The sequence below is a fragment of the Peromyscus leucopus genome, chromosome 5 (assembly GCF_004664715.2).
Source record: "Peromyscus leucopus breed LL Stock chromosome 5, UCI_PerLeu_2.1, whole genome shotgun sequence".
NCBI classification, from domain to species: domain Eukaryota; kingdom Metazoa; phylum Chordata; class Mammalia; order Rodentia; family Cricetidae; genus Peromyscus; species Peromyscus leucopus.
Window position 1 is genome coordinate 124,641,900 of NC_051067.1, and position 20,019 is coordinate 124,661,918.

The window sequence follows — 20,019 nt, forward strand, 5'->3', positions numbered from 1 at the left end:
TTGTTCTCAGTGGAGCTAAAGTCACCAGACCTGTGCAGGGGACAGTTAGCCCTGTCACCTGTCCTCTTCCTGGGTCCACAAGAAGATTGTGCCTATGGGTCTTAGATTCTTTATCCTGAGTTGGTCTTAGGTCTTCCTTCATCCTGGTGTGAATGCTGGAATGTTTTCCTGAAGACTGCCTTCATGCGCTGGCTGTAGGTTTATGGAAAGGGTGTTGAACAGAACATTATCCTTAGTTGTAAAAGCTCTGGAGGACATTTATGTGACGGACTTTTTTTTTTTTTGGAGACAGGGTTTCTTCTTTAGCCCTGGCTATACTGGAACTTGCTCTGTAGATCAGGCTGGCCTCAAACTCATAGAAATCTGCCTGCCTCTTTAATCCAAGTGCTGGGATTAAAGGTGTGCGCCCACCACCTCCCGGCTGTGACTGACATTTTTAAGTTCATAACTTCATCCTTACTTTGTCCATCTGGTTTGGGACGGTAATGGCCTTGCTGCATTAAGGTTGCGGGAGGACAGCAGGACAGCTGTATCCCCAGAGGAAGACTGTCTGTCACAGGAGGACGTGGGCTCCAGAGAGTCAGTGTTAATGATGTCAGAGCCATCTGAACTTGGCCTCTGGGGGACAGGTGCACAGCTGCTCCCAGCCACTTTGGACAAGCACAGTCAGGAAGAGTCAGTCGCCAGCCCTAGAGGTTCTCTGCTTGCTCTTGGCTTTTCCAGCCCTAATGGTCAGTGCTGTTTCCAGTTGTACTTCCCACTTGAGGTTTCTAGGCTTATGCTACAATGGCCAGTGTTCAGTATCTCTGGTCAGTAGAGGGAGGAGGCAGGGGATTCCCTGGGTACTGGAATGTAAACTGCAGCAGAATCTTTTAAAACACAACTTGGAGGGCCTTTGGCTGGGTTCTCAAAGCTGGGCTTTGTCTTGGCTCCTGAGGCTTCCCTGGTGTGGCTCAGTTCTCCGAGTTTGCGCTCAGACTGCAGCACCCACACACATAGGCCGGTACACAAGTCTCCCCTCAGCTTCTGGCCAGTGTGTCTTCTTGTGGTAATGGCTTCCCATTCTTTATGTGACCTTAGGTTTCGAGAGGAAGCTGGCTGCCGTGTATATTGGCTTTAGATTTAATGTGCTCACTGGTTCTAGCTGCAGCTGTAGGAAGAACAGCTTGGTGGAGTAAGGTGTGGGGCTGAGCCTGGACCTCTGGCTGTTCACTGCATTGGAGCTTGGTTTCTGATGGTTCTTGTTGAGAGCTGACTCTGGGAGATTGGCAGATTATTTAAGATGATTAAAGCTGGTGGTTTTTCTCTTCTCAAGTGAAGCCATAGGTACCGTTGGAAGGTGGGTGACACACTGCTACCCTCGCTCCTGTCTTTGTAGCTGTGAGCATGTTCAGGGCTAGGACCATTTGGAGTGGTGTGGATAGGGTTGTTATGGTCTGATGGAATTGGTTAGGTGGAGCTTTGGTGGGAAGTCAAAGCAGGGTCAGGGAAATCTAGGCTCCTCATGTAAGGGGTTACAACAGGGTAGGGCTCCAGAGTGGGGACTGTGGGTGTGACAAATGTGTTGATACAGTACTAACTTCTTGTCAGAGGGATTTCAGTTTTCACAATGTCAGTATAGTGGAGTCTTTAATTTATGTGGGTTGTCAGAAGTTTCTGGAAAATAAAAGTCCTTAAATGCGAAGAGCCATAGGATTGAAGGTTGCAGTACAGTGGATGGGTGCATTGAAAATGGTGAACAGGGGCTGGAGAGATGGCTCAGAGGTTAAGAGCACTGGCTACTCTTTCAGAGGTCCTGAGTTCAATTCCCAGCAACCACGTGGTGGCTCACAACCATCTGTAATGAGATCTGGTGCCCTCTTCTGGTCATACATGCTGTATACATAATAAATAAATAAATCTAAAAAAAAAGAAGAAGAAGAAAATGGTGAACAGTGAGGTTGAGGTCAGAGGACTTCTTGAGGCCAGTAAACTAGTGGCTACCTTAAGAAGGCCCCTGGGGGCTGGCCTTGACTCTGGTCTTGGATAGTCGCTTTGCCCACAGACCTGAGCTCTGATGTGAGCCATTGCTGCCCCTTGAGCTTCCTCTCTGTGGGCTGTTGACATTGACAGCTACCCAGGACGGGTAGTTTGGTTCTGTAGTGGAGAGCAGCGTGCCTAGACAGCGGTGATGCGCCTTTGAAGCTGCTTGTGTTTGGGTTTCCAGCCTCAGTGAAAGTGATTTCACACGTGGCTCCAGGATCTTTCTCTCGTGAGTGTGTGCAGTCAGACTAGCTCTTCAAGGCAGCGTGGGCTCCGCTCTAGCTTCTGTAGCTACTGTAGCAATGTTCACTTTCTTTTCTAGCCCCGTGCATTAGCTCCTGAATACTGGTTATGACATAGCACGTGGATTGTGAACACAGTGTGGTAGATGACTACTGTAGTCAGCTTAGCCTAGTAGTCTTAAGATGTTCCAGCTTTTCAGACTGATGACACTTGTACTGTAAATATCAGTACATTTTCCTTCATTTTGACAAGTCAGCAGGTAATTCTTGAAATATATTAGAACCTTGTTTAAACATTATTGGGCCTGGCTAAGAGCACTTGCTGCTTTGCGGAGTACCCGGGTTCAGTTCCCAGCTTTATGTCAGGTGACTGGCTGACATTTGCCTGTAACTACATCACTAGAGGATCTGATGCCCACTTCTGGCTTCTGGGCACCTGTATTTATATGTTCATACTCACAAACAGATACACAGGCCTACACATAATTTTTTAAAGGTTAAAAATCAACTTTATAAAAACTTGTGTGTGCTAGGTCTGGTGGCACAGGCCTCTTTCTAATTGTAGGTAGTCAGGAATACTGCAGTAGTTTCATTCCCGGTGATCTTCAAACTTTTAAACATTTCTGAAGTGCCTGCCTTCAGGTAAACTGAGCTGAGCAAACTTGAGGTGCCTTGGACAGCCATCTCCACAGCTCCATGTCCTCTGGAGCAGCCGAGCTCCAGCAGGATGGGTGGCTGGATGCTTCCAGACAGAGGCTTGTTGTGTTAATTGGATGAATGTAGTCAGATTTTTCTTTGGGCTGCCAGCTCACAAATGAGGACACGGAGACTTATTGTTATGAGAGCTCAGCCTTAGCTTAGGCCTGTCCCAGGAAATCTTACAACTTCTTGGTGGCATGATTTGCTGAGCCGTCACTCTCCTTGCTCTTCCTAATAAACCTGTCATAGGCAAGTGGTGGTTCCAGTCATGGAGGACAGAAGGCTGGGACACTGCCCTAAAGGCTGCCTCTGTCCATTGGTTTTATTGGCCCTATGAACTTGGACAAATGAGTCAGTGTCCCATGCTGTGTTTCCTGACAGGCAGAATGCAGCTCGGGATAACAGAAAAGGTAACGTCTGTGCCAAGTACCCAGAACCATGGCTGGGGCCAACCTAGGGAGCCCCAGGTACTATTAGACTGGGGCCCCAAACTCCCTGACTGCTTCTCACACAGGCCTAGTCTGTGTCTCTCCTGTCCCAGGTATCCTGATTCTTGCTGTTTTGATTAGGCTAAATGACAGGACCTAATTTTTTAATTTTTGTTTTTGGTGTTTAATTATAGCAATAGTAACCTTAACTAGAACAGAGACCAAAAAATTAGTAGCTGGGGTATGGCTCATTTTGTAAAGTGCTTGCCACATAAGCATGAGGGCCTAGGTTCCAATCCTCAGCACCCACATAAATAAGCCTGGTGTGGCAGTGTACATCTGTAATTCCAGCCCTGGGGAGGTAGATAGAAGAGGTTTCCTGGAGCTTACTGGCCAGCTGGGCTTGCCAAATTAGCAGTTTCCAGATTCAATGAGAGATCTCATCTCAGTATAGTAAGGTGGAGAACAATTTACACTGATCTTTTGATGGAAATGTATGTGAGTGTGGGCGAGCATGTATGTGCACACAGACATACACACAGGAGAGGGACAGCAATGCATGAGTTTGTCTTTGTCATAGGAGTATGTGTGTGTGTGTGTGAAAAGTTTGTGGATGGTCACTGTCTGGGCCAGTCATTGGTTGGATAGTTGCCTTTCTAGCACCTCACTGTTCTTCTGGAGAAAACTCCCCTTTGAGGTTGGGGAAAGACCCTTGTTCAGCTGGATCAAGTGAGTAAGAGAAAGAAGTGGAAAATTCTTGGACTTTTCCCACAGCTGTGGGTCGGGCTGGCCACACACTCATCAACACAAGTGAGTGTCTACCCCGAGCACAAGTGTTGCCCTTTGTTTTGTTTTGGTTTTGCCTCCTAGTAGATTGTTGGTGGGACTCAGTTTCATATGCAGATACTGCTGAAAGGTCCTGGGCTTCTTGCGTTTATTTTTAGGGTTTGCACCAGTTTTGCATTATCTCAGTTGGGTTTTAAGTAGAGCTTCAGAATTGGCAGTGGATGGAGGAAAACCAGATGGTGTGTGCTCCAAAGCACAGTGCTCCCAGGTTCTCTTCGTGCCCTGCTCTGAATTCTTGCCCTCTGCTATTTTTTCGTATGTCTGAAAAATAGGCACTGCTTCAAAAATGTGTTAGGGGAACTGCTACCAATGAAGCTGAGAATATAGCACACGCCTGCTCCCTGTCCTTGTCTCTGGCCTGTCAGTGCTGTGCTGTCCCTTGGGAAGTCCACTGGAGGTCAGCTACAGGCTAGCTGGAGTTGGCTGCCTGGAGGTGATGGGTCTGGCTGTTGGCCTGGGCACCAGCACTCACTTCAGTGCCGTCAGACATTTCCACACTGCAGAGCCTGTTTGGAGAACTGCAGATCAGGGCTCTCTTCCAGATGCAGAGTGAGCAGAAGGAGTGAAGGAACTGAAAGTTCGTTACTGGGAGATAATGGGAAACTTGCCCCTGTGTGCCATGCCATGGTGGCCTGCAGGGCTGCACTCCTTGTGTAGCCGAGGGCTCCTGTCTGCCAGACTCTTACTTACTGCAGCAGGGATCCCCTGAACAGACTGACCAGTCAGTCTTCTTGGGCGGCCAGAATGTACCCTGGGCACCCAACTCAAGCTCATCTTTGCTATCCTGCAGCTGGGATTTGACTTTCGTTTTTTTATTCACCACCAACTTAACGTTAAAGTCAAACCTCAACCTGCAGTGGTCTCTCAAATCACTACCAGGACATGCCAGAGACTGGGATGCAGTTGATTCAGGGAGTACAGGGGGCCTTCCCTGTGCTCACTGCAGTATGCCTGTGCTATTCTTACACAGTGCTGTGACGGGGATGCTCTAAACAAGGCAGAGCATATGCACCATCTGTTTCCAACATTTGTCGTAGATACCTGCTGGGTGCTCGAGTCAACTGTTACTGTGTCAGTCCCAAAACAAGTTCTGGTGTTGCTGGGACCTTCCTCAGCCTTGTTTGTAAGGATAGATGCCAGGTGTCATCTTCCCTGCCCTGGCTGCTCTCCCAGGCTGCAGTGTTTCAAAGAAGCTCTTGGGGTGAACAGGTCATACCCACCCAGCTGGCTTTTCCTGCATCAGTCCTCCTCATGGCTGTCATCCTTCACCAGGAGTAGCATTTCCAGTGAAACCATACTTGGGTTGTTGTGGTCTCATATAGCTCTGGCTGGTCTCCAACTCACTTAAGTAGCCAAGGCTGGCTTTGAACTACTGATCTCCTGCTTCTCCCTACCAACTGCTAGGATTATTAGCCATCATGCTAATAATGCTAAAAGGTATTTGTTTTGGTAAGTGCCTTGGAGCGTTCTCTCTTCTGGTGCTAGAAGCAGGTTCAGAAATGGCCCACACAGCAGAACAGGTTTGTGTCCGCCCCTGTTGTTAGAGAAAGACTGGTCACTAGGATGATAAATCCTGAGTGTGGACCAGAGACACACAGGGGCAGGCCCAAGAAGCATGGCCAGAACTGGACAGTTCAGATATGGCCAGGCCTTCCCAGGCAAGTGTCCTCCCTGTGAGCATGGTGATAGCACCCTTGACATGATCTTGGTCTTCAAGTTTCTTCTTCACAGCAGCCAGCCGAGGTGACAGCTCACCATTTCTTTCCCACAGTTGAAATGAATGTGGTCAGATCCCATAGCCAGGGTCCAGGCCCTACAGCTTCCTCACTGGGAGACAGTTTGCAAGCCAGGCCTGGTAGCTCTAGTCTTTGAAAGCCATGACTTTCTGAGCTTTTCCCAGATGAGAATTTTGCTTCCATTCATTGATTGTTTGGTCAAGTTACACCTTTGTCTTAACATTGCAAATTGAGGTTTTCTTACAGCACCGCACCGCACCGCAGATTTTACCAGCTTCGTGTTTCATATAGGGAGTGGTTTACTGGCGGTGCTGGCGGGACAGCACTGTCGGGGTGCTGAGCAGGGAGGCTGCTGCTTTGCTGCAATCATCACAGGCAGAGGTTTCTGGGAAACAGGTTCCATGATTGCAGAAGCTTCTTAAAAGCAGTTACAGTTATCTTAGACTCATGAAGGAATCTGTAAAAGTGTAAGATGATTGGGGAACTGTGGTTATGTTACAGCTCCTAACTTGGGGTTTCCAAAGGTGGCCTGGCTTCTGAGTTCCCAGGAGATAGCAAACCAGGCAGCCCCAGTGTGCCAGCACCTCCCCTTTCCTACCTCTTCCCCACAAGGTGGGATCTGTGGCTTGACAAGTCACTGCCAAGCCTATAGCCCCCATTCTGATCTCTTCCAGTCGTGGGGCCTGTGCCAGAATCCCATTCCTGTCAGCGGTGACTCAGTGGCCCAGGCTAATCCCTCCCAGCTTTGGCCTCTGGGAGGAGACACACTTGATCTGCCTGCTGGAAATGAGATGATCCAGGTTTGTAAGTGTTTCTTGTTGGGAGATGTGGGTGGCCTGACTAGTGTTTTCCAGGGACCATGAGAAGAAGTATCAGGTTAGAGCCCTGGAGAGCAGGCAGGGCCTGCTTTCCATAGGTATCTGGCTCTTTCAGAACCTACAGCAAGTTAAACAGTGCCTTACATTGTGAGCCCAGGCTTACAAGGCTGCCACATAACTGCTAGTGTCCATGCTCAGATACCTACAGAGATCTGATAAGAGCTTGCTTTGGTAGCCAGAAATACCAGAGACACCATAGGAGAGGGGCATGTTAGGAGTTTAGCAGAGCTGAAGAGGTGTCTGTAAACAGGTGTGTGCCTTATATGCACATTCATGCATGTACACACATATGATCACATGTGTCTGAAGACGTGTACAGGCATACTTGAAACTACTGATGGCATATAAAAGCATATGGTTTGATGAGTGGCTAGTAACACGGGCCCATCTGACAAGCTCAGATCCCTCACACCACAGAGCCTTTTGTTCATGGAGGCAGGATCATGCTGCCATTGCAGCAGTTCTGCTGTTAGTGTTCTTTCCTTCCTTCTGAAGCCTGCTGCTTCTGCTGTTCAAGGAGCACATGGGGAGCCACCCTTTGCTTCCTGCTAGGTTACCCTGGTAGACGACCCAGGACAGGTCAGGGGAGACAGCCAGGCACAAGTGGGCCGTAGATATTGTCCTGTCTGTTTGCCCCATGTTCCTGCAGTCAGACCAGGAAGCTCCTGTGACTCACATCCTGGGTGGGAATAGTCCATTCCTCTGCAGAGCATGGTTTTGATAGGGTGCAGGGTTGGCACAGGAGCATGTGGAACCCACTGAGCAGCTGAGTGGGAGGGCAGGAGGTACTATGGGTGAGTAAATGCAGGGGAGGAGAGCTCCCAAGCTACCCTGGCTGCCCATGAGAGGTCAAGGACAGCTCACACAGTGGGAGAGTCTAGAAGAGCCAAGGCTCCAATCCAGTCTGCCACCAAAGGCTGTGCCCAAAACAAGAGCTCTATCTGCTCTTTCCCTGAATATGAAGTTCTTGGTTTTGTTTGAAGCTGGACTGCTTAGTCAGAGGAAGCAAAGCACAATGCCTGGAAAAATGTAGTTCTGAGCAAAAATAATGAACCTGACTACAAGTCAGAGTGGAAGGAGGAAGCCAGAGGCTTCTGTCAATGCCTCTTGACAAGCCAGATCATTTTACTCTATTCAGGCTTCCCCCCCGAGAGGGGCTAACCTTTGTCTAAAACAGGGTGTTTACTGTCAGCCAACTGTTGGACAGCTTAGCATCTGTTGCCCTGCTTTGCTCAGAAGAGGGCAGGATTGGCCAGTGGCATTGTTCAGTAGCTGTCTCAGAGCAGGTGTGAGGTAGTGGCAGTGCTGAGGTATTTTTGGGTAGAAGTACCAGGCAAGTATTTATGTTGAGTTTTGAACTTGCCTGGAAACCAGTTACACGGATACGTGTTTGCACACCCTTTTCCTTTTAATTAACTTGAACTTGAGCACCTGGAGATGGGTGAAGTCCAGCTTCTCCCTGATTTTGCACAGCCTGCTGCCTGTCACTGTGGCCCATGGAGTGGCTGACCAGGATGTGTGGCTCCTGTGAGGCCAAGGAAACTGTCCTCTTAGCCCCACATGTTGACATAAAGACAAGCAGCAATAAGCAGGTCCAGAGAGGTAGGTCATGAGGTCAGATATGTGCAGAGACAGGCTAGACATTAGGTTGTCACTGTTTGTGTTGTCTCTTGGCTTCTTCCTGAGCAGAGTCTGTCAAGGCCTCCATAGGTGAACAGAATCAAACTGGAAGTGAGACTGACCCAGCAACCATTGCACTCTCCAAGAAGGAGGTAGACCACTTCCCAAAGGAATCCTAGGCAGTCCCTTATGAAAGACCCACTTCCTGACATTGCCACTATGGCATCCAGCAGGAGTTTCTGAGGGGACAGCTATATTCAGTCTGTTGGCATTCATATCCCCAAGTAGTTGTCTCACTTTTTTCTAGTTACTCAAAAAAATGAAAAAGGGTTTTCAAGTCATTAAAAAATCTTTCCCACTGCCTGAGAACCTGAGTCTGTTTTGGTTTGGCAGACCCTCATTAGCATGAAAGACACTGTTCTTATTTGGAGTGTGTCCTTTAAAAAGGCACATGTTATCTGACAGACAAGCCAGCACTATTTACAAGTTCTTAGAAGTTCACTGGGTGAGTTTGTACTGCTGTCTCTGGTTGTGGGGACCATGCCACATGCTGTCTTCTTTGTACCGCAGGATGGGTGTGCCATCCTGCCAAAGGTGTCTCAGATATGGGCAGTTCTGTTCATTGTTGGAGTTCCTTGTCTGGGACTCCTGGCCTTCCCTCCTAGAATAGTACACAGCCCCAATGAAGGAAGGGCTCCTTGGTGCCTAGCAACTATGACAGAGGCTCTGTATTGTCTGCCTAGAGACACCTGACCAGTTGTGTGAGCACCAAGTGGACTTTGTGGGAAGTAAGGCAGTAGGAAGGATACCCAGAGGTGGGGTCACCCCAGACCTATGCTCCTGGGTGTCACACCCTCCCCTAGGAGCCTGTTCACTCCTCCAGTCTCTCTGCCATAGTGTAGCTCTTCTCTTCTTTTTTCTTTGTGTGTGCCTGTGTTTGCATGCAGAGGTGGATGTTGGTGTCCTCATCTATCTTGAACTTATTTTTTCTGAGATGAGGTTTCTCACTGAACCTGGAACTCACTGTATTGGCTAGGCTGGCTGGTGAGTTAGCTCCAGCAGTCTTCCTGCTGGGGTTACAGGTATACACAGCTATTCCTGACTTGTGTGTGGATGCTCACGATCCAAACTCGAGTCCTTGTGCTTGCACACAGGCAGTGTACCCACTGAGCTATCCCTACAGCCCTCCCTCTGCTTTTGTTTTCCTCTCTACAGCTACTGGCTCCACGTGGGCTCTGCCCAGGGGTTTGTTAAGCTCTCCTGCTGTGTCTTCAGTGTGCCTGTGCATTTTTCTGTGGGCAGCTCTTTTCAAGTTCTAGCTTTTTTGTTTTTATACAGGCTTTAAAAGACTAATGTCTATGTGTAACAAGGATGTTTCGAGAAGGCTATATGTGGATGTGGCAGATTTCATGGCAGTCAACAACTCAGCACTCACTTAACCAGGTGTCTCTCTGCAGTGGGCTACATTGCACTTGCTGTGGGCCTGCTGCTTCTGGACCAGAAGAGGATGGGGATCGATTGACCCAAGCTCCACTGACCATCCTGGCTTTGTCCCTAACCCCAGGTACTGCAGGGTGCTCAGCTCATAGCCGTGGCCTCTTCAGACCCTGCTGCTACGGGAGTAGATGGGTCGCCTCTCCAGGGCAGTGACATTCAGGTTCAGTACGTCCAACTGGCACCTGTGAGTGACCACACAGCTGCAGCCCAGGTGAGTCCTCGGCCCCTCCAGCCTCCCCAGTAGATACTGAACTTGGGGCTGAGTCTGACATTCCTCTAGAGCTAGGAACCTTGTAGAGAGGACACAGATCCAGCCCTGGAGTGGCTCTTCTGTTAGCTCCTCACTCCGGAAATCATGGTGTCAAGGCAGTTCTGGCAGTTTGCAGTGTGAGCTGTACTTGAGAACCTGTCTGGAAATGTTTATCTAGATCTAAAACTAGACCAAAGCTCTGCCCTGCCCCCCTCTCCTGAGAGTCGCTCCTGGAGGTGCCCAGAGTCAGGGCCTCTGTTTCCTGAGAACTCATTGCCCGTTCTGTTGAAGGTCACAGGCCAGAAGCTGTGAGCTCGTGTGATCTCAGCCCAACCAGAGTAGGTGACCATGGTAGGGAGGCAGAAGACCCAAGACAGTTTGAGTCTGCATCATGTGGACAAGTCTCCTCCCTCCCTCTGCATACCTCTAGCTGGCTCCGGCAGGAGCTCCTTCCTTGGTGTGCTGTGGGCCTGGTATAGTGAGCAGTGCAGCTTCCCTCAGAAGTTTCTGGTCTCCTGAGCCTGAGAACCAGGCCTTGGCCCTCGGCTGGTCATGGTTTTACTTCTCCCAGAAGTTGCTGAGGCCTGTCTGCCTCAGGAATTGGAAGGGCTTATGGAGCTGCCAGGCCAGGTGTCCTAGGAGAGGGTACTGTGAGATCTCTTCCCTGAAGACTAGGAATGACTCTTCCAGGTCCTCAGGGAAGGAACTTGGGCTAAGGTGAAGGCCTTCCAATCTGCAGGCCTCAGCCATAATCCCTGTCAAGCCGCAAGAGGTTGCTCCCTTCAAAGCCTGCCACACAGCTGCCCACTCGATCTCACTTTTGCAAACTTTTGATAAAGCTGTAGGGTCGCTTTCCTGCCTGCTGAGCACAGAGCTTCATAGAAAGCACCTGCAGGCTACACCTTCCAACTGAACGGTAATCCTCTTCTTCTCTTCCCTTCTTTTTCTTTTTGTAAATGAGTTGAACACAGCCTCAGCCATGCTGTCCCCACTGGAGAGAGAGGAAACAAGCCTCCACCAACACCTCCCCCACCCCCCTACCCCCGCGCGCACACACACACACACACACACACACACACACACACACACACAGTCTCACTATGTAGCTCTGACTGTCCTGGAACTCACTGTGTAGACCAGGCTGGCTTTGAACTCACAGATCCACCTGCCTCTGCCTCCCAGGTACAGGAACTAAAGGTGTGTGGCACTACGCACTATGCCCAGTTCCTCTCCTCCTTCCTTTCTTTCTTTTTTTTCTTTTGGTTTTTTTCGAGACAGGGTTTCTGTGTGTAACTTTGTGCCTTTCCTGGAACTCACTTGGTAGCCCAGGCTGACCTCGAACTCACAGAGATCCGCCTGCCTCTGCCTCCTGAGTGCTGGGAATAAAGGCGTGCGCCACCACCGCCCGGCTCCTCTCCTCCTTTCTTAAAGGAGACAGTATGTCAAGTTTTTTGTCTTTAAAGAGCAGAGACTTAGATGTACATTAAGAGCTGTCAGGTGCCAGTGCTGTGGGGATGTGGCTATGAGTCTTCTGCCTCATGTGGTGCAGGCCCTGTTCCTGACTCGGCACCAAAGCCCGGGCAACTTATCCTTTGGTGCCCCTGCAGTACAGCTGAGATGCAAGATTGGTGACTCATTCCAAGGTTGCAAGTTCACACCTTGAAACAGTGACTGCATACTCTTTCTGAAGTACATCGCTGACAGGCGCCGTGTCTTTAAGCTGTCTCAAGATGCCACTTTAGAACATGGGACAGTTTCTGTAGGAAGTCAGCGTGACCCTGAGATTCTAAGCAAATATTTCAGGTTAAGAACATGGCATGGCTAATCTGCATTGTTTCTCAGGATGCCTCGAGTGAGGATGGAGAACTGGCAGCGGTCTGGCCCCAGTAGCCCAAGTTCTCCTGGGCAAGTGTGAGGTCTGCTTGTTTCCCATCCAGGCAGGGGTAGCCTGGTACACACTGAGCCTCTGAGGCTGGCGTGTGTTTTCTCCGTGTGTGGGAAAGTTGTGGCTCTGTATAACACACAGGTGGCTTGCTGACACAAACGTGCTGCTGTGTTTTTCTAGAACAGCTCTCTTTTCTCCTCCACCTTGCAGACGGCTGAGGCGTTGCAGCCCACTCTGCAGCCCGAAATGCAGCTTGAACACGGAGCCATCCAGATCCAGTGAGATAAGCACTGTAGGAGTACACACCACAGCTGTTCACTGACCCTGCCCTGTGCCCTGCTCTCCTGCTTCAGCAGGGCAACTGTGGATTCTGCAGGGCACATGAGAGCTCCTCCTCCTGGGGAAGGGTCCTGGCCATCCCCTGCTGGAAGGCACCTCAGGATTGAGTCCCACTGCTGGTCTCCGGAGAAGCATAGTGCAGAGCGTGTTGAGTACATTCAGAAAAACAAGAACTACGATATTTTGTTTAACAGCTTTTTTTAATTTGCTATGGTGTTTATAACAAAAAAGAAAATGGAAAAAAAAAAAAACCCACACACAACAGAAACACAACTGTGGAGTAGCAGAAGCCTTGGCCGTGTGCTCTCTTGAGGGTCCTGACGTAGGTGTTGGAGCCAGCTGACGATGCTGGAGCACTGTGGACCCGCTGCTGGGGTAGGGAGTGCTCCACAGTGTAATTATGCATTTCTAATGAAATAAAGTGTATTTATGGCCACAGAGGCTCAGTGTTGTTGCACCATGAGAGGACTTCCCCAGGGCGCCCATTCCCAGCATGGGTGCTGAGAAGCATACTCACTCCTAGGTCCATGCCACCAGGGAATCCCTGCTCTAGCCCTTCCTTGATGCTGGTCAGCAGGAGCTAGGGGTCACCCTTGGGGCAGCTGGCTCCCATTTCATCATGGTGGAGCTCTCAAAGGCAAGAACACTCCAGCCCATCCTCTTCTGAATGCTTAGGCTCCATAAGGTGCAGCCCCAGGGGTCCTTGGAGAATGCCCTGTGGAAAAGGCCATGCCTCTGCAGAGAAAGCAGTTTCAATAGTCACATCAGTGGCTTATGAAATGCCAGTAAAGTTGTCCTTACTGACTGATAATGCCATGCTCAAGACCTTTCCTAGGAAGACTTCGAAGTTTCTGCCCCAAATTATCATGCCTCCGTCTCACACCACCACATTCTGAATTCTTGGGTTGGTTAATCATGCTGAGGTGGCAGAGGAGAGCAGCTCTCTGGAATAGACAATTTGACATGGTTTGTGACTCTCCTCATAGGAGACTGGCCACTGCTGAAGATGGCCCTGAGTAGGGAAAATAGGGAAAGGCATGGAGGCTGGGGGTTACAAGCCTATATAATACGTCTGGGCAGGATCCCAGGCAAGAATGGAGGACAGAAGAATGATTCCAGAAGGATCCAGAAAGGAAAGCACCCCATGAGAACGAATCCTTGAAACCGGAGTGCTGGGAGCTAATTACTTTTGACAGAGTCAGGTCTCCAGAAAACGTGTTCTGAAAGCTAGTGACAATGTACCATATGACCCCATAATTATAATCTCAGGAATACCCTCTGTTTTCATATATACACCTGTGTGCGCACATTCACAACAGCCCTGTTCATAGCAACCTGAAGTGGAAATAGCCCAAAGGTCCAGCACATGAACAGGTGAGCAAAGGCATGCCTCTGGATACAGAGGATTATTCAGCTGCCACAGGATTGACACTCTGGCTCACACCATGGCATGATGAACTTGAAAACATTAGTGAGTGAAAGAAACCAGAGGTAAAAGACTACTTCTGGAAGATTATATGAATGGACAGATTAAGAGAAACAAAGTATCAAGATCTGAAGAGAGGGATGGTGGGAGTTACACACAGGGGATAGAGTGTCTTTGTGGGGGTGGTGAAAATGGTCTGGTTTGGATAACAGTTATTCTTGTCCTGTACACCAGGTCACTCAAAAAGGTGAAACGTTTGGTGTTCATTAGATCTCAAGATTATTTTTGATAAATAGATTACATTTGGCAAAAACATGAAAATTGAGGCCCTGTCCTGGAGATGCCCCCTGAGAAGACGGTTCTAGGGGATTGTCAAGACTAGAGAGATGGACCCTGATGGAGGTTCGCAGTGAGAGACCACTGGACCACACGGGATAGAAACAGATCTGAAGTGGTCTATATAAAATGGACTCTTTGAGAGTAAAGAAATCAAATAGTGGAAAACCTGACTACCTCAGGACAAGCAAGAGGATAAATGAATTATTTTAAAGCACTTGGACCACCTTGAAGAAAGAATGGGAGTGGTGTGCAACTTTGAGCCTTCAGAATCTGAAGACCACATAGAAACAATCTGTAAAGATAGAACGCGTGCTCAAGTGGTTAAAGCCCTGGCCTTGTCCCCTGTAGAGCATCAGCCGGCAGCTTGAGAAAGGTGTGTTCTTTACGTGTTCTCTGGAACGTTGCTAGAGAACCCAGTCTGTCACAGGCTCTGAGTGGTGTGTGTTCTCTGGCCAGATGGAACTAAGGTAAATTTTAATGAGGAAAAAAACACCCATAGGTCAAATAAATAAAGATGGACTCAAGAGGACAGTCTTCATTGAATGACTGAGATGTCAAAACATGTGGAATATATCAGGCGTGCTGAGAAAAGTCTAAAGACAAACTAGGCATGGAGAACTAAATCTAGATTCAGATGAGAAAACCAATGTTGGTGCTATGGGAAGATTACACTTGGAGGATTCTATTTACAGAAATGTTCAAGCAGCTGATAAACTGGTACAACCAGTCAAGAAGGATGATAGACACTAGTTATCTCTGGGAGGGGTCTCCACAGACCCCTCAGGCACTGGAAGATGAGGCTGTCCCGGAACTGTATCGATGGATTGGGAAAAGGCAGATGGGATGACATCTAAGACTTTGATACCAGGTTGGGGTGAGGTAGAAGAGAAGGAGGAAGGAAGGAGAAGAAAAAAAAAAACGTTGCTTGTGAGTGTCTGAGCTACCCCAAAGCATGTACAGGCTGTGCTTAGTGACATCAAGTGATGTGTCACCACACCCCAGATTGAGTTGGATTCGTGTATGCATGCTTGATATAATGTTTTGAAAGTCATTGTGACTTACTATGGTAATACAACCATCTGGTTATCTTAAGCAGAAAAATGCTACGTAAAATTCACTCATTTATGGTTAAGGGGACTTTCAGGAAAGTTGCAGTTGATCTGATCAAAGGCATCTATAAGAAACCTGTGACACATATCCCCTGAACTTGGATTTGGAAAGCTTCTTTGACAATTGGCAGATAAGGATGCCTGAAACCTTGGTTACTTGGCATAACGGCAAGGATTGGTTAGCACTGAATAGTCAGATGAGATTAGAAAGCCAGACATGAAATTCCTCTGTCTATAGATACCTTGGATGTGTACACCTGACGGACATCACAGAGCTGACCAAGAAAGCTGTGAGTGGGCTTTTCCTGGGTGCTAGTCACAGGCCACTTAGAAATCAACTCGCATCTCATACAGAAATAGCGCAGGTGCTCTTTAATGCTGTTTATTAGACTCCTAAAGCTTCAACCCACAGAAATCAATCTCAACAGAGAAGCTGAGGTAGAAGTTACTGAACTAGGGAAGAGCCAAGGAAACACAGGGCGGGCTGCTCAGGAATCAAAGCTTCATTCGTGAAGGTGTGAGTTCTCTGAATGGTGCAGCAAGGGACGGTCCAGGCAGAAGCCAAGCAGGAGCTTCTGTGGCAGCAGACTAGAGTGATGTCTGGAGAGATGGCTCTGTGGTTGACAACTCTCCACACTCCCTCATTCCCATGGCAGGCACACACACATACACAAAGAACAACAGTCTGTCTGGATGGACCTGTGTGTGGCCCAGCAGCAGATAGTGTGACATAATATGAAACCTGAGACAGAGACTCACAATGAGGACATGAGGCTGCTGGGACAAGGGACACAAGTTCCACAATGAAGCTGGTGGCAGCTGGAATTTCACAAGCCAAATGTGAGGAGTGTCGTATACTAGGTGGTGAACTCTGACCTTGGCTTGGTCAAAGGTGACTTGCTGGATATAAAAGTCTGGAGTAAAGGAAAAGCTGGCAACGCTGAGCTCACACCAGAAGACACTGCTTAGGTGCACACAGTGGCACAAGCCTGTAATTCCAACACTTGGGAGATGGGAGCAGCAGGGGCGGGAGTTCTGCGTCATCCTCACCTACAAGAGACCCTGTCTTTAAAACAACAAAACCGCTAAAGGCTATCCCAGGACCTAGGAGAGACTGGCTCCCCTTCCTTAGGACACGTGAGACTCAGCCGATCTTCCAAGAGTCTGAGTGATAAAAACAGCTCCAGGATTCAAGAGGACCTGAGGGGCAGAGGAGGCCTGGCCTTACTCAGAGACAGTGAGACTGTCATTTACTGCTGAGAGTCTGTTCTGCCAAAACAACAAAAACACAAAAGACTGAAACATATCCACCAGATCTCTGTGTGTCTAATAAACAAAGAGGATCGGCCTCACTGCACCGAGATACTTTTTAAACCTCTATAGTTTATAAGTCTGCAGAAGGAAGCGTGGGAACAGATGGCTTATTCAGTCTCCGTAGAGGGTGAACTGGTGATTTCGGGGGAGCACAGGTGCATGGCCAGATCCCAGAGCTCTGCTGGCACAGGGATGATCCGTCCCTAGCCTGTGATTACCTGCAGACAGACAGCACTACACTGCCCCTAGGAGACCTGGGCAGAGAGGAGGAGCAGGTAACTCCACATGTAGTGTGGACTGAGGCGCTTTGCCTCATCTGCCTTATGAACTGCGGTCATTGCCGGTGGGAGGAACTCCACAGATGAGACTACCAGACACGTCCTGTTCTGGTGTGCTCACTAGACACTCGAGACAGAAGCTGTTCGCTAGCAGCTCTGCACCACAGGGGCTCCTGGGACAGAAGGAGCGGGATGGCAGACATGGGAAGAGCAAAGTGACGCCCTAGTGGGTAGGATGACAAAGTGGTGGCCGGGAAGATACCTGTGTCTTTTGTCCAAACAGCACAGGACACAGACAATATGAGGAAGTCTGAACAGGACACACACGATGGGACATTCCTTAGTCATTGGAGCCGTCACTACGATATGAGAGTGTTACTTTCAAACTAATAGGGTGGAGAAAACAGGAAAAATACCCAGCCAGTCCAAAGAAGGGACAGGGCACAGGGAGTGTTATGGTGATAGTGGAGCCATTGAAGGGACATTTGAAGTACTGAAGAAAGGGAGGCTCCGGTGAGGAATTGGGGGTGATTGGGGACACTTTTCTTTCAGGCTGGGTGGCCTATCAGGCCTTGGTGGAATGTGCTTGGCTTCACCACCCTTACAGCTAGTTGGACAAGCATTGAGACCAGAGAGCAAAACTTGCAGGCACCAATGGACCCCTTTTCTTTGGGTGGGTTCTGGTAGGGTCCACCTGGCTGTCAGGGCAGCCAGCCCCTTAGCTAACTTGTATTGTCTCGGTTGCTGATAATAGCCTGGCCCGCATGGCTGAGACTGCTGGTGTCCCCAGCAGCCTGGTGGGAACAAGTGCCAATCCTTGGGAGGAGGAGGATATCAGATTATATCTACAGGCACTTTTGCAGACAGAAGTAATGAAGCGCAAATGAAAACCCCAGGCAGCAGCAGACAACAGAAACAGACCAGAGAGGCAGATGCTGCTGTCACCCCAGGCGGGCTTAAAAATAGCTCTGCTGCCACTGCAGAGATCAAGGACCTGTGGAGAATTTAAGCAATGAACTAAATAGTGATTCTGCAGCTAGACAACAGAACAGAAGCACAGATAACTGCTGTACCAGCAGGGGAGCCTGTCAGGAAGGGATCGGTGAATGGGAAGTAGAAAATACCCAGGATGAAATGTGTTCTCCCGACCCTCAGGGACAGGGGTTGGGGGATGTCCTGTTCTGTCTGTCTTCCAGAAAGTAGGACACAGTGCACTCCCCACACTTAGGAGGCAGGTATGTCTTTGACTTGAAGACCTGAGGTCAGCAGAGAAGGAGGCTTTACAGTGATCTTCCTCAGACACACTGAAGACACGGCCAAAGGTTAGCAAATCAAATCCCGCCAGGTGGAGAACACGGAAGGGGTTTTGTGTATTTTGTTGCCAGTGTCCTGAGGAGCTCTCTAAGTCACAGTCAGATGAGCACAGTGACTCACCTGTCCAGGTGCTCCTCACAGCCGCATGGTGTGCAGTGTACAAGTGTGCTTTGATTTGATTTGGCGTGATATCCAGCATTAAACATATGGACAGGTCATGAACCATCTCAGCAAGAACTGCTTTAAAAAAAAATCAGCATCCACTTGAAACACTAGAGAAACCTAGACATTCTAGAGGCAGAAAGAACTCAATTCTTTTCACTGAGGGTTTTCACCAAAACCCGGAACCCACAGAATGTGGACCTTAACTCTGTGATCAGAAACAGGCCAGGTGAGACCTGTGTGCAGGTGTGCACAGGAGAAGAAAACAAACAGGAGGCCCAGGAAAAAGCAGAACTCCTTTGCAGACAGTTCTAGAAAATCCCAGGTAGCTGCCAAAGATGAAATCTAGAGTATCAGTAACTCCCAGAGATAAATTATTAGGTCAGAAATCAGCATTCAAAATATTACTGTTTCCACCTTTTGTCAGCAACCATTTAAAAATAAAAGCCATCATTAAAATAGCTTTAGCTGCTGTGGTGGTGCTTGCCTGCTATCACAAGCTCTCGGGAGACTGAGGCAGGGGGATTGGGCATTTGAGGCTCACCTGGGCTACATAGCAAGACCCAGTCTAGAAAACATAAAGTAGCTTTAAATCATAGTGCCAAGAAATGAACGCAACTGAAGGCACGTAAGGTGCTATGGGAAATTCTTGGCATAGCTTTGAGGTACAGACCTAAGCACAGGCTAGCCTGTTCCTGCACTGTACATCGGCGGCGGAGGCGGCGGCGGCAGCACAGTGACCTCCAGCCACGTGTAACCTTGATCCTAGGCCCTTTGTTACACCGTCCACTGCTCATACCTTAAAGTTAGAGGAAGCAAACTTACCTACCCTGTCCCTGTGGGCTTGGAGGGAAACACACTAACTGGCTGCGTGTCTGCCTCTGCTCTCTTGTCTTGGTCCCACCATCTCCCACCTCACTCCACCACCACTGTGCCAACCGTTCTACTGAATCAGAAAGAAAATGCCACAGTTCTGCTGCTTCACCGTGCGACCCCTCCCCCTTTGCTCCCACAGCTGCCTGCCCACCACTGTTCCCTCTAGCAGACGCCAGGCATGGCCACAGCCTGGCCATGGGTCAACCGGGCAAGGGGAATGGGGAGGGCATTGAGCTGAGGGCCCAGCACTGGGTGGGGAGAAGGTGGGGTGCTGGCCAGTAGAAGCTTGAGGGCTGCAGCAGCACCCATCTTGATCTCTTGTCCCTTAGAGTCAGACCAGACTGTCAACATACATCTGGCACCCAGGAGGATAGGATGGATGATGGATTGCTGGCAATGTATCCCCATCGAGTTTTATCTGAGACCATCACGCCCAGCAGACAGGAGATGATGGATGGGCCATGATAGCAGCCGAGAAAGCAAGTGAGCCAAGGTCATGATTACCCAGGAGGAACACTGCTGCATGGCGGGAGGAAAACTGCCCGACTTCATACTTTCAAGACTGAGGTCACAAACCCTAGGTGCAGTGGGGCCTCCTTGTCCACAAGTGTCTCCAGAAGAGCTGGAGCTGAGGTCCTGGGCCCAAGCATCACATGGTGAATGTGATGCACCTTCCCAGGAGAGTCGGGCATTCACTGCTTTTCCTGTCCTTTCTGTGGGCCTCACCTCACAGCCTGGCTATGGCAGGTCCTGGCCCAG

General features: G+C 49.2%; 1 protein-coding gene across 8 annotated transcripts in view; it reads left to right on the forward strand.

Annotated features, from left to right (window-relative positions):
* Nucleotides 1–12,882, forward strand: part of LOC114700960 (BTG3 associated nuclear protein) — a 76,568-nt gene extending 63,686 nt beyond the window's left edge. For 5 of the 8 annotated variants that reach the window (XM_028880824.2, XM_028880827.2, XM_028880828.2 and 2 more), the window contains 3 exons: nucleotides 6,648–6,773; nucleotides 10,036–10,179; nucleotides 12,314–12,882. In XM_028880824.2, the coding sequence (XP_028736657.1) occupies nucleotides 6,648–6,773; nucleotides 10,036–10,179; nucleotides 12,314–12,385 (342 nt within the window). In that variant the 3' untranslated portion in view covers nucleotides 12,386–12,882. The remainder of the gene's footprint in view (nucleotides 1–6,647; nucleotides 6,774–10,035; nucleotides 10,180–12,313) is intronic. The other 3 variants (XM_028880831.2, XM_028880829.2, XM_028880832.2) reach the window with 1 other exon arrangement.
* The last annotated feature ends 7,137 nt before the right edge of the window (nucleotides 12,883–20,019 follow it).